Source organism: Chrysochloris asiatica, unplaced genomic scaffold, assembly GCF_000296735.1.
Source record: "Chrysochloris asiatica unplaced genomic scaffold, ChrAsi1.0 scaffold00141, whole genome shotgun sequence".
Classification (NCBI taxonomy): domain Eukaryota; kingdom Metazoa; phylum Chordata; class Mammalia; order Afrosoricida; family Chrysochloridae; genus Chrysochloris; species Chrysochloris asiatica.
In genome coordinates, this window is record NW_006408659.1 from 2,899,122 (window position 1) to 2,912,977 (window position 13,856).

The window sequence follows — 13,856 nt, forward strand, 5'->3', positions numbered from 1 at the left end:
TGTTCTGTTTTATTTCTGTCTACATCTCATGTTCTCTCTGTTGCACCCTTGGGAATCCTGGAATTTTCCTGTTGTTTCCTTTTCCCACTAGTATATGGGAATTTCTTGATGCTGTCTAAGGGGAATTAGCTAACATTGACTGTGCTCCTTTTGGGGTTGTAGTTTTTCTTTATTTTTTCTCTGGCTTTTTTTTTTTTTTTTTGAGCTTTGCTCTGTTGTTATATGCCATGGGGTCGGTTCCGACTCATAACGACCCTGTACAGGGTTTCTGAGGATGTAAATCTTTACGGGAGCAGAAAGCCTCATCTTTCTCCCACGAAACTGCTGGTAGTTTCGAATTGCTGGCCGTGAGGTTCGCAGCCTGATTCGTAATCACTATGCTACCAGAGCTCCTTTAAGGAGCTGAAATTTCTCTCTCAGAAATCCATTGACATCTATACTTGCTACCGACCACTACAGTGGAGGGGGTGAGACCCCACGGGTGTCTTTGTTGGTGGGAAATAATTCGGCGAATGAATTCACGGAGACTCTCTTTCCATCCAAAGATGTCTCTCTTTATTGCTCTAAGACCACAGTTTTTATATCGTTTTACTACTTACATAAATGTTTAATCAAAGCTAGTTTCGGAAAATCAGTAATTATTGTCTTTACAACAATAGTCAGGGGATGTGCGTAATCACAGTTTCTTTGAAATACATCAGAAACTTTTAGTTCTATAGTCAAACATCTACATTTAATGATTCTTCTACCATATTCTGTTAAGACTACTTATGCTTCACTAGCTACAATAATTGCTTTATTGTGAGGGAAAGGAAAGGACGTAAGTGTGATCACAACATTCTTTTTATTATCTGATTTCAATATATACTATCATAATGTTTCAAGTTAATCATATGTTCTTATGTGATCTTTTCTTATATCCTGTTTTTCTAACTCCTAGTGTTCTATTATCTTCAGTATTGTGTGTGAATGTTAAGTTAACAATTTATTTCAAACAGGTGAATGCATTGTGGCCAAAATGCTCTGTCAAACATTACTTAAATGTGAATTCTACACAGCTAATTGTAACCTCTATTCTTCTGCCAACTTCTCAGAGCACGACTTTATTAAAACAGGGGTTGGGTATGATTATTAAAACAACATCATTTAGGGGTCTGCTATGGAAGCACAAGAAAAACACACATATATATATTAAAGCAAGAAATTTAAAGGCTGACTATAAATCTAGCTGGAACAACTCCGAGGGGCTTGCTCCCTTTGAAGCCAATGCCTCCAATCCGGCAACCTTTGTCACGCAGATTCCTTCTGAGAGGGCATGACATATACTCTAAATACTTTCCCTATATCTCTTTCTTTCTCTCTTTCTCTCAGTTCAGGAAAAAAATATTCTGCCTCAGCATTTGTCCCATTTTGTCCAACACTACAATGCAAATCAATTAATTTTTTTATTCAATCTTCTTTTTTGTATTGCCCATCTTTCGCATGCATATATATGAGGCAATTATAAAGACCACAGCTTGGGTCAGGTAAACCTTAGTCATCAAAGTGGCTTCTTTTCTTTTAATAACACACTTACTCTTTGTCTATGACATACCCGGACTTTGTGACTAGCATGTGGCAGAAGTCATGCTGTGCATTTTTAGACTTTAAGAGACTTTGGAAACTTTTACTTGTCCTCAGGTCCCTGCTTCTGGTATGTGAGAAATGTCTCTCTGGTGTCACAAAGTGTTATCACTTGATAGGTAACTGAAAGGCACCTTGGAAAACAGGTCTAGTAATCTGCTTTCAAAGGTTAAAACCTGGTGTGGTGCAGAAGGATAAGCACTGGACTGCTAACCACAAGGTAGTTGGTTCAAACCCACCAGATGGTCCCCGGAAACCCTATGAGTTGGAACTTATTCCACAGTACTTACCTACAACAATGTGGAGCGGTTCTTCTCCCCACACAAGGGGCTGCCAGGAGTCAGAGTTTACTGGATGGCAACTAGCGACACAACAAAGTCTGCTGGAGGATGAGAAACCGTGTGAAATGAATGCGACCAGTTCAGTTCTGTCCACCTAGGCCCTAGACCTGTAAGAGAGCCCAGCCAGGACCAGCTACCAAACAAATTACCACTGATTATAGACACCTGGATGAGACGAGTTGCGCCAGGCAAGCCCAGCTGAATCCTCAGAGACAGCAGCTGATCCACTGACTCCTAGCCAATAGTATGATGCGCTTCAAAAAGTTCATGGAATAAAAAAGGAATTTTATAGTAGAATTTTCCCATGAAATTTTGGAAGTCCCTTCATATATGGTTCTTGTTTTCAAACACTAAATGTTGACATTGTTTATTATAGGATGTAACGGGAGCAAAATGAATGGGGAGTGAGGGGGGAGGCTAACCAATATTTGGAGTCCTGGTGTGGCACTGTAGGTTAAGCACTGCAGTGGTAACCGCAATGTCAGTAGTTCAAACCCACCAGCTGCTCCTTGGAAACCTTATACAGGCTCGTAGGAGTCAGAACTGACTTGTTGGCACTTCAACAATAACAACTGATGTTTGAGTGGATTAAAAAAGTTTTCTTAGGGAAAATAGCATTCATGTTATAACCTGAAAGATGAATGGGTATTTGTTAGGGAAAGGAGGAAACTGTGTGTGTGTGTGTGTTTTGAGGAGGAGTCCTGCGGAAACAGAAACAGAAAGGAAAGGTCTAAATAGCTGAATATTTACAAAGTCCATGAGATGACGAAGTACCAAAGGCGGAGTGTGGTGTGTGAGAGGAATTCTAAGAGGAAAAGAACATTATATAGGAATGAAATCACTAAAGATTGAACAATTAATTATGAAGGGGTTTAGACTTTATCTTGAGACTCCTCAAAACCAAAACCAAACCCTCTGCGACAGTGACCTCCTAGACAGCGTAGAACTGCTCCTTAGGGTTTCCGAGATGGTAAATCTTTACTAGAACAGACAACTTCGTCATTCTCACATGGAATGGCTGGTGGGTTTTAACTACTGACGACCTTCTGGGTAGCAGCCCAATGCTTAACTCACTGTGCCACCAGACTCCTTATCCTAAGGATATGTTGTTGTTGTTAAGTGCCATTGAGTCGATTCTAACTCATAGTGACCTTGTATAGGGTTTCTGGGGAGTGACTGGTGGATTTGAATTGCCAACTTTATTATTAGCAGTTCTGTGCTTATCCTACAGTATACCATATCAGGACTCCTTAGTTTGGATTAGCTCTAGGTTTTTAATTTTATGACTAATCCTACTTTTGTTTTTGAATACTCAGTCTAGCTAGAGTATGGAGGAAGGGCTAAGTGAGGTAGGATCACAGATATGGAGGCCACGTAGGAGAACCTTGACACTTTGAAGAGGATGGTGGTTGAACTTGGATACTGACAGAAGAGACAGGAAGTGAATGAATCTATACCCTGTTAAGGGGTGAGAATTGACCCAACCTGGCAATGTAGTGAAATGGGAACAAGGGAGAGGGAGCTATCAAAGATGATGCCAACGTTTTGTCTTGGGCAGCTGCACTGATGCTTGTGCTGGTCACTGATACAGAAAACAAAAAAGTAGGTACAGGTTTGGGTGAAACTAAAAATTCAGCTTGGCACATACCGTTTTGTGTCCAACTGTATTTTTCCAAAGATGATCATGCCTGTATTCTTATTCTAACCCTCATGTTTCTCTTAAAGGATGACATCACCCACAGGTAAATGAGCAATCTGGTCCCTTCACTAGAATCTGGAAGGGAGTTTGTGACAGTACCAAGAATGGTGTATGGTATAAGTGATGGTAGGTAACTTCCAAGGCTTGGTTATAAATAGTTGGCACAGCTTCTGCCTGATTCTCTTTTGAGAAGCTCATACTTGGAATCCAGCTGCAGTCTTGTGAGAAAGTACACATGTGGGTGTTTCAGTCCAGAGGGCTATCTAGTTCCTCAGTGCATCCCCAGTCATACAAGGAAATTAGATTTTAGATGACTCCAGACTCTGACTTCTACTCATCCACCTGAGGTCCCAGAACCAGGGACTAGAGATAGAGTCACATCTCCATTGCGCCTTGTCTAAATTGCTGCCCCCCAGACGCTATGAGACAGAAAGGTGTGTATTGTTTTAGGCCATTAGGTTTTGAAGTAATTTGTAATGAAGACATAAATAAATAATACACTGACTTTGGAGTGCTCATGAGATACACGTAGAAATATTACACAAGTTTTTTTTTTTCTCTCTCAATGTTAAAGTTTTAAAAAATCTGTTTAAAAAGAAAACTTACCAGCAAGTACTCTTCCAGTCCTTGTTATATTCACTGTTCATCAAAAGGACTTTGAAAACCAGACTGTTTGGCCTTCCCTAACTTTGGTCAAGGAAGGGAGGAAGGCATTATGATTAATACCACTCTTAGATGGAAGTTACTGAAATGACAGAGTAATGACAACTGTGCCCTTTGGCACAGCACTGACACCACCCAATTTCCTCCCAAAACACAGATGGGTAGGTATTAGACTCTAAAGACTGGAATTAGGTCTGATCTAGCCCTCCTATCTCATCAAAAGAAGGTTGGCTCTGACACCAAGAAATAACAGCTTGGTTGTGTTAAGAAATTTTTATTGTCTCCTTTGGATTTGTGATGAAAGCACATAAAATTACAAGTGGAAGAAACATCATGCCACAAAATTGCATAGAATTATTACAAAAATGTGAATTACGCAATTTAAATAATTTGAGATAGAAGAACCAATATATGTACACTTGAAGAGCTTCAAATACTTTGTCCTATTTTTTTTTTAAAGGCTAAAGTCACAATGTCCAATCCATCACAAACAATATTAATACAGTGTACAAGTGCAACATTAAATTCAAAGTAAAGCAAGCAATGGCCCTTTCTTTCAGAAGGATTTCCTATCTGCTTATCTACTTCAGGAGTATTATTTAATGTATGGAGATGACAAAAATGTTAGAAACCCAAAAAAATATATGACATGTCATTGGAATTCTGGGAATTGGTTCAAACGGCCCAAACCATGCTATTCTCAGTAGTTAGTGTAAAGGTATCAGAGGGGTACAGTCTAATTTAGTACACAGCACTAGGAAAAACCACAGTACGGAATTTAACACATTCAACAGAGAACAAGGCAAAAACATAAAGGCACAAAACTGCACATCATACAGACCCTTTTTTCTTTATCTTAGTCTATTTCAAGTAATATTAATATTATTAAATGATAGTATCACTGTAGTAGTTTCAAAGATGCAAGATGGACAGTGTTATACACTACCCCCACAACTGCAAAAGTGTCACTGTACAGATATAAAAATGGGCTTACAGTAAATGGCCAAATACAAACATCTTGTAAAATGACAAAAGTCACTAACATAATGAAATCCAACTACCAAAAACAGTTTTGTGTAAATCAAGGTTATTAACCTTAGTCTATCTCTGGACACTCTTCTGTAATAGTCCCTGTTGTGTTTGGTTATGAATGCTGTTACTAGTTCATGCCTCTACAATTTTAGTCTATAATGTTTATAAAATGCAGCATTCAAATCTGACCATTCTTGCTTCTCTATGATTAATGACTTTTCTTCCAAAGTGCAAACGTAGAATGATTTAGTAAAGATTTCTCTTTCAGTAGAGGTTAAGTTTTATTAAGTGTCTAATTAACACCCTAAACTTTTCAGATCAAAATATAAGCATCTCCAAAGAATATTTGATTTTTTCCCTTCTGTCTCTCTAAAAACAATTTTTATTTTTTTCAAATCAAACTTTCTTTCCTAGTGTTTGAACTAAACTTTCATTTTGATTAAAACTTAATTGTGATCTCTAGTTATTGCTTAAAGGTAAATAAAATAATTTTCATAAAAAATATTTAATTCTTGAAGCACACTTTTCAGGACACAACTGCTTTTTGCATTTTAAAAGGTTTGGCTTGGCTACCATGAGACAGGTTTATTTTGCATTAAAATAAAGCTGTGAGCATCTTACTTCTGGGCTTTAATGCTCTGTGTGGTACTCACTGAATTGCATTTTCCTAGATCTAATTGTCCTCTCTTACTTAAAAACCTTCCAATAATGTTTTTGATCAGTGTGACCGTGATATAATTTGTTTTTCTTACGCTAGCTAAAATAGGAACCAAACAAAAAGACACGGGTACATGAATTAAATGTACATAGTAAATATATAATGAAAGATTACTTATGTTAGAATAAAATTGAAATCTGGCAGACTTAAAACTTATGAAATATAATAATAAATTTCCATATAGCTGTTCTATATATATCTTTGTGCATTCTGACCATTAAAACAAGCTTACAAACTGATTCTTAAAATTAAATTTTTGACCCTGCAAAATATATATACAATTCATATTCTAAATTCTAAATTGACCTCAGCTTGCATTACTGTCTCTATCACCTTATTTCTTAGTGTTTCAATAAATTTAACATCCATGTAATCGAGACGCTTGACCCTTTTCTTCTCGACCCTTTGATCCCTGAATTTTGTGTAAGTTTTGTGGATGAGATTGGGTCACTGTCAATTAGTAAACACACAGTTGCTCATGTGTGTGTGTGTGTATGTGTGTATGCACTTATATGGCTGAGTGCACACATACATACAAGTGTATGTGGAGACAATATATCATTTATATGTGGGTCTGTGTGTTCTTTAGATAAATATTCAATCTTCTCTATATTAAAAATAAATGGAGCAAAAACTGTCAGACAGCACAATAACCACTGGAGTCTGTTTACTCTGATTGAATCTCTGCTCAACATACATCAGTTTAACTATACTGATTCAACAGAACTGATTTGTTGTATTTATTTTATCATTTCAGGCAACAACCCAGACTGAGTGTAAATCATCAGTTCAGATTGCATACTGCCTGTAGGTGGGCAGCCAAATTGCGTATGTAGTCAAATTTATAAGGCATATTGCCAAGTCCTATGAAGGTTTCACCAGGTCTGGATACAATCAAGTGATTTTTTTCCCCATAAAAATAAAACCAGCTAATTTGAGTCACAACATTATCTAATAAAGCCATGTCAGCAACAAATACATAGATGCCTCTATGATAAATTAGCAAACTGCAAGCCACCAGTACTTGCAAAGCAAAAGATGAGAATCTAATATGTTTATTAACTTGAAGATATGGTAGTTGAGGGGCAGTCAGAAACTAAAAAAAAAGGCTCAAAGTTTTCTGTTCAATAGTGTTTAAAATGCTATGCATTTCTCAAACTATTTCTATTACTTTGAAATACTTTACACCACAGCTTCAAATAATAAAAGACCATGAGCCTCATTTTCTTCAAAGAAGACATTGTCCTTCATTAAATCTTCCATGGAGCCTGGAAGTTGCCTGCTTTGAATTTACTATTGGAAAGAAAACACAAATCCCATACACATGCATTCTCCACTAGTAAGTAGGCTTTCAGCGATTTCCACATAATGCACAGAGCCTGGCTGTGGGGACCTCTGCACAGGGATCCTCCCAGAACACTCCTTTGGGGATGGACTTTAGGCTAATGGACGCATCTCAGGAAGATGCTCCAGGGCAGTGATCTTTGATTTAAGTGTGAGTCTGATGAAGCTTGAGTGGCCATGCGTGTTCGGAAGGCCCGGCAGGAACAATCACAGAGGAGTATCAAACTCTTTTCCTTTATCTCCTTCCAGTTCTTCACTGGAGGGAGGCTTGTGGTTCAGTTTTCCAGGATCTGGGGCCTGAGATGGGAGGGCAGAGCTGTGATTGCTGTCTTCACTGATCTTTCCTTTCATGGCTTCTTGCACAAACTCCAAAATCTCCAGGGGCAGCCTTTTGAACTTGTCTTGGTACTCTTGCTCCAGTTCCGTCTGTAGCTGGGAGATATAGGAGAGAAGGATATTAGGTCATTTAGGTTTTTATAATCACTCATGTAGAAACTTCTTGAAAGACTTACACAAAGGTAGGAGGGGAATACATTAACATATCAACTACTGGCTATTGTTGTTACTTATCAAAAAATCAATTCCAAAGCATTGTGACCCTCAAGTGTGCAGCTCTACTCTCCATGGAGTTTCCAAAGCTGTGACTTTTCAGAAGCAAGTTGCCAGGCAGGTCTTCTGAGATGCCTCTGGGTAGGTTTAAACTGCCAATCATTCAGTTTAATAATTTAGCATTAACTGTTTGTACCACACAGGGAGACAACCATGGTTACCCATACAGAAGAGGTAAAGCAGAGTTTAATTGGACATATCATCTGTTGTTTTTCTTGTTGTTGTTGTTGTTGGACAAGGCTTGTTGTTGTTGCTGTTAAGTGCTGTGAAATTGGTTCCGACTCATAGCAAACCTGTATAGGGTTTCCAAGGAACAGCTGTTGGGTTTGAACTGCCAACCTCATGGTTAGCAGTCAAGTGCTTCTCCTATAGCACCACATCAGAATTCCATAATAAGACTAGTGATATGGAATAATATAAAGCAATATATCAATACACATACAGAAACTATCTTTTAGAAACCTTTCTAGGGGAAGTAGTCAATGTCCTGAAGATTTTAACCTTAAGATTTGGAGGCTATTGGTAGCTGAGCGTATCAGTGATCAGTCAAAAGTAGGGCTGGAGAAAGCTAAGCAGCTGACTGGAATGACAGACGTTTGCTGACAGAATGGAGGAGGAAGCTTCTACAATAGCTGGGAGGCCAACCTAGGGGCTTATAAAGAAGCTCAGTACATTTGACACACTGGACACCATGTAACCAGTTTCAACCTTTATTCTGACTTCATTTTACCGCCTCTTAAACTTGACTTATTTTTCACTCCAATTTATATTTGCCATGTTTAACAACTTTCTAAAATGTCATTTAATTTATCAGTCTGAGGCTCTGGAGAACTTGCAACATTTTCAGAGCACAGAAAAATTTCTTCAAATTTATCCTACCATGGTAGCCCTGGTCATAAAGCAGGTGAAAGCTGGGATTCTCCAGTAGTAGTGGGGTTCTTCAGTAGGTCCGGGCTATGGTGTGAGTTCTGCCTGTTGGAATACTCTGTTGGGCTGATCCCACTGACAACCCAGAGTTTTAGATACACTTCTCTTAGCTGATTGAGTGATGAGCAGGGAGGGGAATCTTAAAAATGGCATGTGGCACTAAATCCTTTTCTCCTCTTCTTAACCTTAGAGTTTTCCATAAGCTCTGCCCTTAAAATTTTAAGTTATTTATACCTGTACTTTTTGAACGTCCAGGTGCATATGAACTATCTGGGATCTTGATTTTGATTCTTATCCAGGAGCTTTCTGTGGGTCTGAGATGCTGCATTACTACAAGCTCCCAGGTGCTGTTGTTGTAGGTGGTCTGCTTTGGACACCTGCTAGTGCCACTCCTGGTCCTACTCTGGGCTCCCAGTTTGATGTTTGGTTTACATCCTGGCTCTGTGTCCTTCATTGCAGACTCAGACCCATGGACCAGCGGGTAAGCCAGCCCTCGGACCTTCCGCCCTTCCGTCCTCTTGATTCTCAGGCTCACCACCCTGTGGAGTGATAGCTGCTTGAGAAATGCATTTTCTTTAGCTCAACTCCCTTCTCTCTTGCTTCCACACCACGGAAAATTTGGCAGGTTATTTAATACCAGCTCAGCGGTTCGAAACTACCAGCTGCTCCGCAGGAGAAAGATGAGGCTTTCTACTCCCGTAAAGATTTACACCCTCGGAAACTCTATACAGGGTCGCTATGGGTCGGAACCGACTCGATGGCATATAACAACAACAACAACAACATAACTTCTTGGAGTCCTGGTTGGTGCTATAGGATAAGCAATGGATAGCTAACCTCAAGGCTGGTGATTAAAACCCACCAGCCACTCCTTGGAAACCCTAAGCAGGGTTGCTATGAATCAGAACTGGCTTCATAGCACTTAACAACAACAGTATAATTTCTTACCTGCAACTCTAAAATCGCCTAAGATCTAAAATACAGAAGGTTTTAAACAAAAAATTGTGGGAGATTCTTTGACATGAGCAGATCTAGCACTATTTATAGTCCTTCTTTATCTCACTTCATGTAGCTCTCCATGCACTTTTGCACTTTATTGTAGAAATGTTAGTATTTTTGATAATCAGGGCGATGCAGACTTCCCTGGCATGGTATGCTTCTGGCATCTGTATCATGTTACTTTCCTAAAACCAGAGATTCACAGGTGAAGCAAAGGCACAGTCAATTCCTCTGTACCATAACTTTTACAATGTGACTCTGTAGCTCTTTCCATCAAGGGATGGAGTATGGTTTACATTCCTTGAATTTCCAATAGCCTTGTGATTTGCTTTATCAAGTAATGGACTTTCTTTTGTCCTATTGTTACTGAAGGCCTCTGCTCAGCTATCAGGCTAGCCTGTTGGAGGAAGAGATTCATCACCCAAGTGCATCCCACCCCATCACTTCAATTGTCTACCTGACTGAAAACTGCAGCTTTCCTAAACCAGGCAGTCCTTAGGTGACCCAATTGATAAACCATGCTTACTGAGATCAGCTGAGCTTAGCCCAAATTAGAACGTCATGGACTCATCAACTTAGTTGTTGTTGTTAAGTGGCATCGAATCAGTGCCGACCCATAAACAACCCTGTATAAGGTTTCCAAGGAGTGACTGGTGAGTTTGAAGTGCTGATCTTGCAGTTCAAATGACTTTGTATTCTGGCACATTAACCCACAGTGTCACATCAGGACTTCTCATGAACTTAGTAAATATCTATTCTTTTCAGCTGCTGAATTTTGTAGTTGTTCTTTATACAGCATTATTGTTACAGTAACACAGTGAGGGACTACAAAGGGGTTTTATACATGGTCCTGCCTCATGAAACACTCATCATGTAATTCAGCTGGCTGAATCTTTGCATTGCTTGGCCCCAGAACACATACTTAGGGAAAAATCACCACCGGGCAGATAGATGTTTATAAGAAATCGGATTTTATAGGGTGTGCCTTGGGGCTTTCCTACAACATTAGCATGCCCGAGTTTACTTGATCTTCAGTTTACATGCTCTATTTTTAGAAAATGTGCAGAAAACCAAGAATTCAGCCTCTAATATTAAGAGAACAAGTTGTTACATTATACTTAGATAATGAATAAATAAGAACATTGGCCGAGAGTTTGCTTTACTAGAGCAGAATTTCTCCAATTTGACTTGTTGGACTCAATTTTGAAATTCTTGAATTAATTTAATTAAAAAAAATGTATACATGGTGCTTCTATGACTTAAGCATTGGGCTGCTAACTGAAAAGTTGACAGTTCAAACCCACTAGTCGCTCCTCTAAAACCCTAGACAGGGTGCTATGAGTAGGAACCAACTCCGCTGTTCTTAACAGCAACAACATTGCAAACAGAAAAAGGCAACAGTCACATCCAGATGTGTTCATCCTGAATACCTTGTGTAAGAATTTTGCACTTGTAATGTTATGGTGCCGCTGACATTTTTAAAGTACTGAAACAAGAATTATTCCTAGCTAAGCAAAGTTTTTTTAGATGCACAGATGTAATGAAGACCTAGAGCAAGCGACACATGAAAGTTAGTTTACAAACAGAACAACAACAATGCAATCTATTATATGTGTGGCATACATATGAAATAACTGTAACTAACAAGACAGGATCAAAATCAATTTTCTCAGGAAATACGTGGAAACCAGAGAGTAATCAACTATTATTATCAAATTATTATCCCATTGTTATTATTATGGGATATCAAAGAAAGAAGAAGTAAAATAAGTATTACTGGGAAATACACAGACAGCTATTTATTGTGATTTTCAAAAGGTTGAGATGCAAAAGCATTGGCTGGCCAGAACTCAAATCAAGGTTTTAATTTGCTTTCAAATAAATTTCATGTAGGGGCATCTTGGGAGTCAGTTAATGAACAATTGAGAATATCTCATTTCTTGGTAGTTGTTACTATCTGCTAATCTACTAATGTTTTCTTGTTAGGAAGAGAGATGAAAAAGGGAAAATGAGTGCCCAAAGAGAATTCTGAACAAGCTTCAGACTGAGAAAGTCTTTCTTCTCTTGAGGAAATAACTGAGATTAAATGCATTGGTTAAAATCTCATTCTATGAGGTCCTCACCTAGATGGGATTATTCAGAAAGAGAATGGGTTTGAAGCTTTACAAAGAACCTAAGGAAGGTAATAAACCCACTGCCATCAAGCCGATTCTGATGTATAGTACACTTTGTAGGGTTTCCAAAGCTGTAAATCTTTACAGGAGCAGACAACCTGTAAACTCTTCTCTTTCTTTCTGGAAAAGAATAATTTTGTTATTGTTGTTAAGTGCTGTCGAGTCAGGTTCCGACCTGTAGAGACCCTGTATAGGGTTTCCGAGGAGTAACTAACTGGTGAACTTGAACCACAGGGCTCCTGGTTCAAGCGGACTTTGCAGTCCAGCGTATTAACCAACAGTGCCACACCAGGATCCTGAAATTGTTTAGATGTTGCATAATTCTGAAAGAAAGTCATGTTTGTTGTTGTTATTGTTTGAGGCTGTCAAGACAGTTCTGAATCATAGCGACTCCTATATAGGGTTTCCAAGGAACGGCTGATAGAGAGTCTTTCCTAAATCCTCCTTCCTTTGTGTATATCTAACATAAGCTGCATAATCATAGAAGAATGACCCAGTTTGGAACTCAGGTCCAATTCAGGTCATTTCATCCATTGAAGTTTATTAAAGACCTTAATATAAAGAGTAAAGCAATAAAAACCTTAGGAGAAAATGTAAATGAATGATTACGTTATAATCATAAGGTACTTAAGAATTAAGTAAATCAGGAAATCAGACATACTTATCTAAATAAGAATAATATTTTCTGTGAAAAAATGGATAAAATTAAGCAACTCATAGGAGAAGAAATGAATATATTCACCTTATCAGCAGAAAATGCAACAGTCCAAAAAAAAATTTGTGTCATTATTTTGGTAAAAATATGTTTAAGAAGAATAATAACATCAGGTAGGAAACCAACATATTAAATCCCTGGACAATAATCTGATTATTGTTGTTGTCCAGTGCTGTCAAGTCGGTTCTGACTCAGAGTGACCCTAAGCAAACAGAACAAAACACTGCCCAATCCTACGCCATCCTCACAATTATGATTACCTTTGAGCCCATTGCTGCTGCCACTATGTCGATCCACCTTATTGGGAGGGCCTTCCACCTTTTCACTGACCCTTCACTTTACCAAGCATGATGTTCTTCTGCAGGGTCTGGTCCCTCTTGACCCTCCTGGTAATATGTCTGAAGTATGAGAGACCAAGTCTGTCTATCTTAGTTTCTAAGGAGCATTCTGGCTGCATGTCTTCCAGGACAGATTTGTTTGGTCTTCTGGTAGTCCATGATACTTCTAATATTCTTCCCCCAAACCATATGGCACTCTGGTGTGGCACTGTAGGATCAGCACTGGACTGCTAACTGAGAGGTCAGTGGTTCAAACCCAACAGCCGCTCCTTGGAAATCCTACACAGGGTCAGTAAGAGTTGGAACCAATTTCAATAGCCCTAAACAACAGCAACAATACCATAATAGAAACACTCTGATAATTTATAATATATTGTTGTTAAGTTTGCTGTCAAGTTTGTCCCAACTTATAGCGACTCTGCGTAGGGTTTCCAAGGAGCAGCTGGTGAGTTTGAACCACCCACCTTAAGGTGGAGAGCTTATCCTACAGCACCACACCAGGGCTCCTTATAATATGCAATGGGACTTTAAAAAGTTCATGAAAACAATCCCATTACTTTTTTTTTTTTTCTTTAATTAAATGTTTTTATTGTGGATTGAGTGAAAGTTTACAGGGCACATCATCAGCTTCACATTCAACCATTCATATAGCTTGTTTCATTACATTGATTATT

General features: G+C 38.7%; 1 protein-coding gene across 2 annotated transcripts in view; it reads right to left on the reverse strand.

The window, feature by feature from the left end:
* Nucleotides 1-7,618: 7,618 nt before the first annotated feature.
* LOC102810898 (1-phosphatidylinositol 4,5-bisphosphate phosphodiesterase beta-1-like) overlaps nucleotides 7,619-13,856 on the reverse strand; it is a 1,100,672-nt gene continuing 1,094,434 nt past the window's right edge. For both annotated transcript variants that reach the window (XM_006870398.1, XM_006870397.1), the window contains one exon: nucleotides 7,619-7,852. Coding sequence is in view for 1 of the 2 variants with exons in the window: in XM_006870397.1 (XP_006870459.1) it covers nucleotides 7,628-7,852 (225 nt within the window). In the remaining variant the exon portion in view is untranslated. The remainder of the gene's footprint in view (nucleotides 7,853-13,856) is intronic.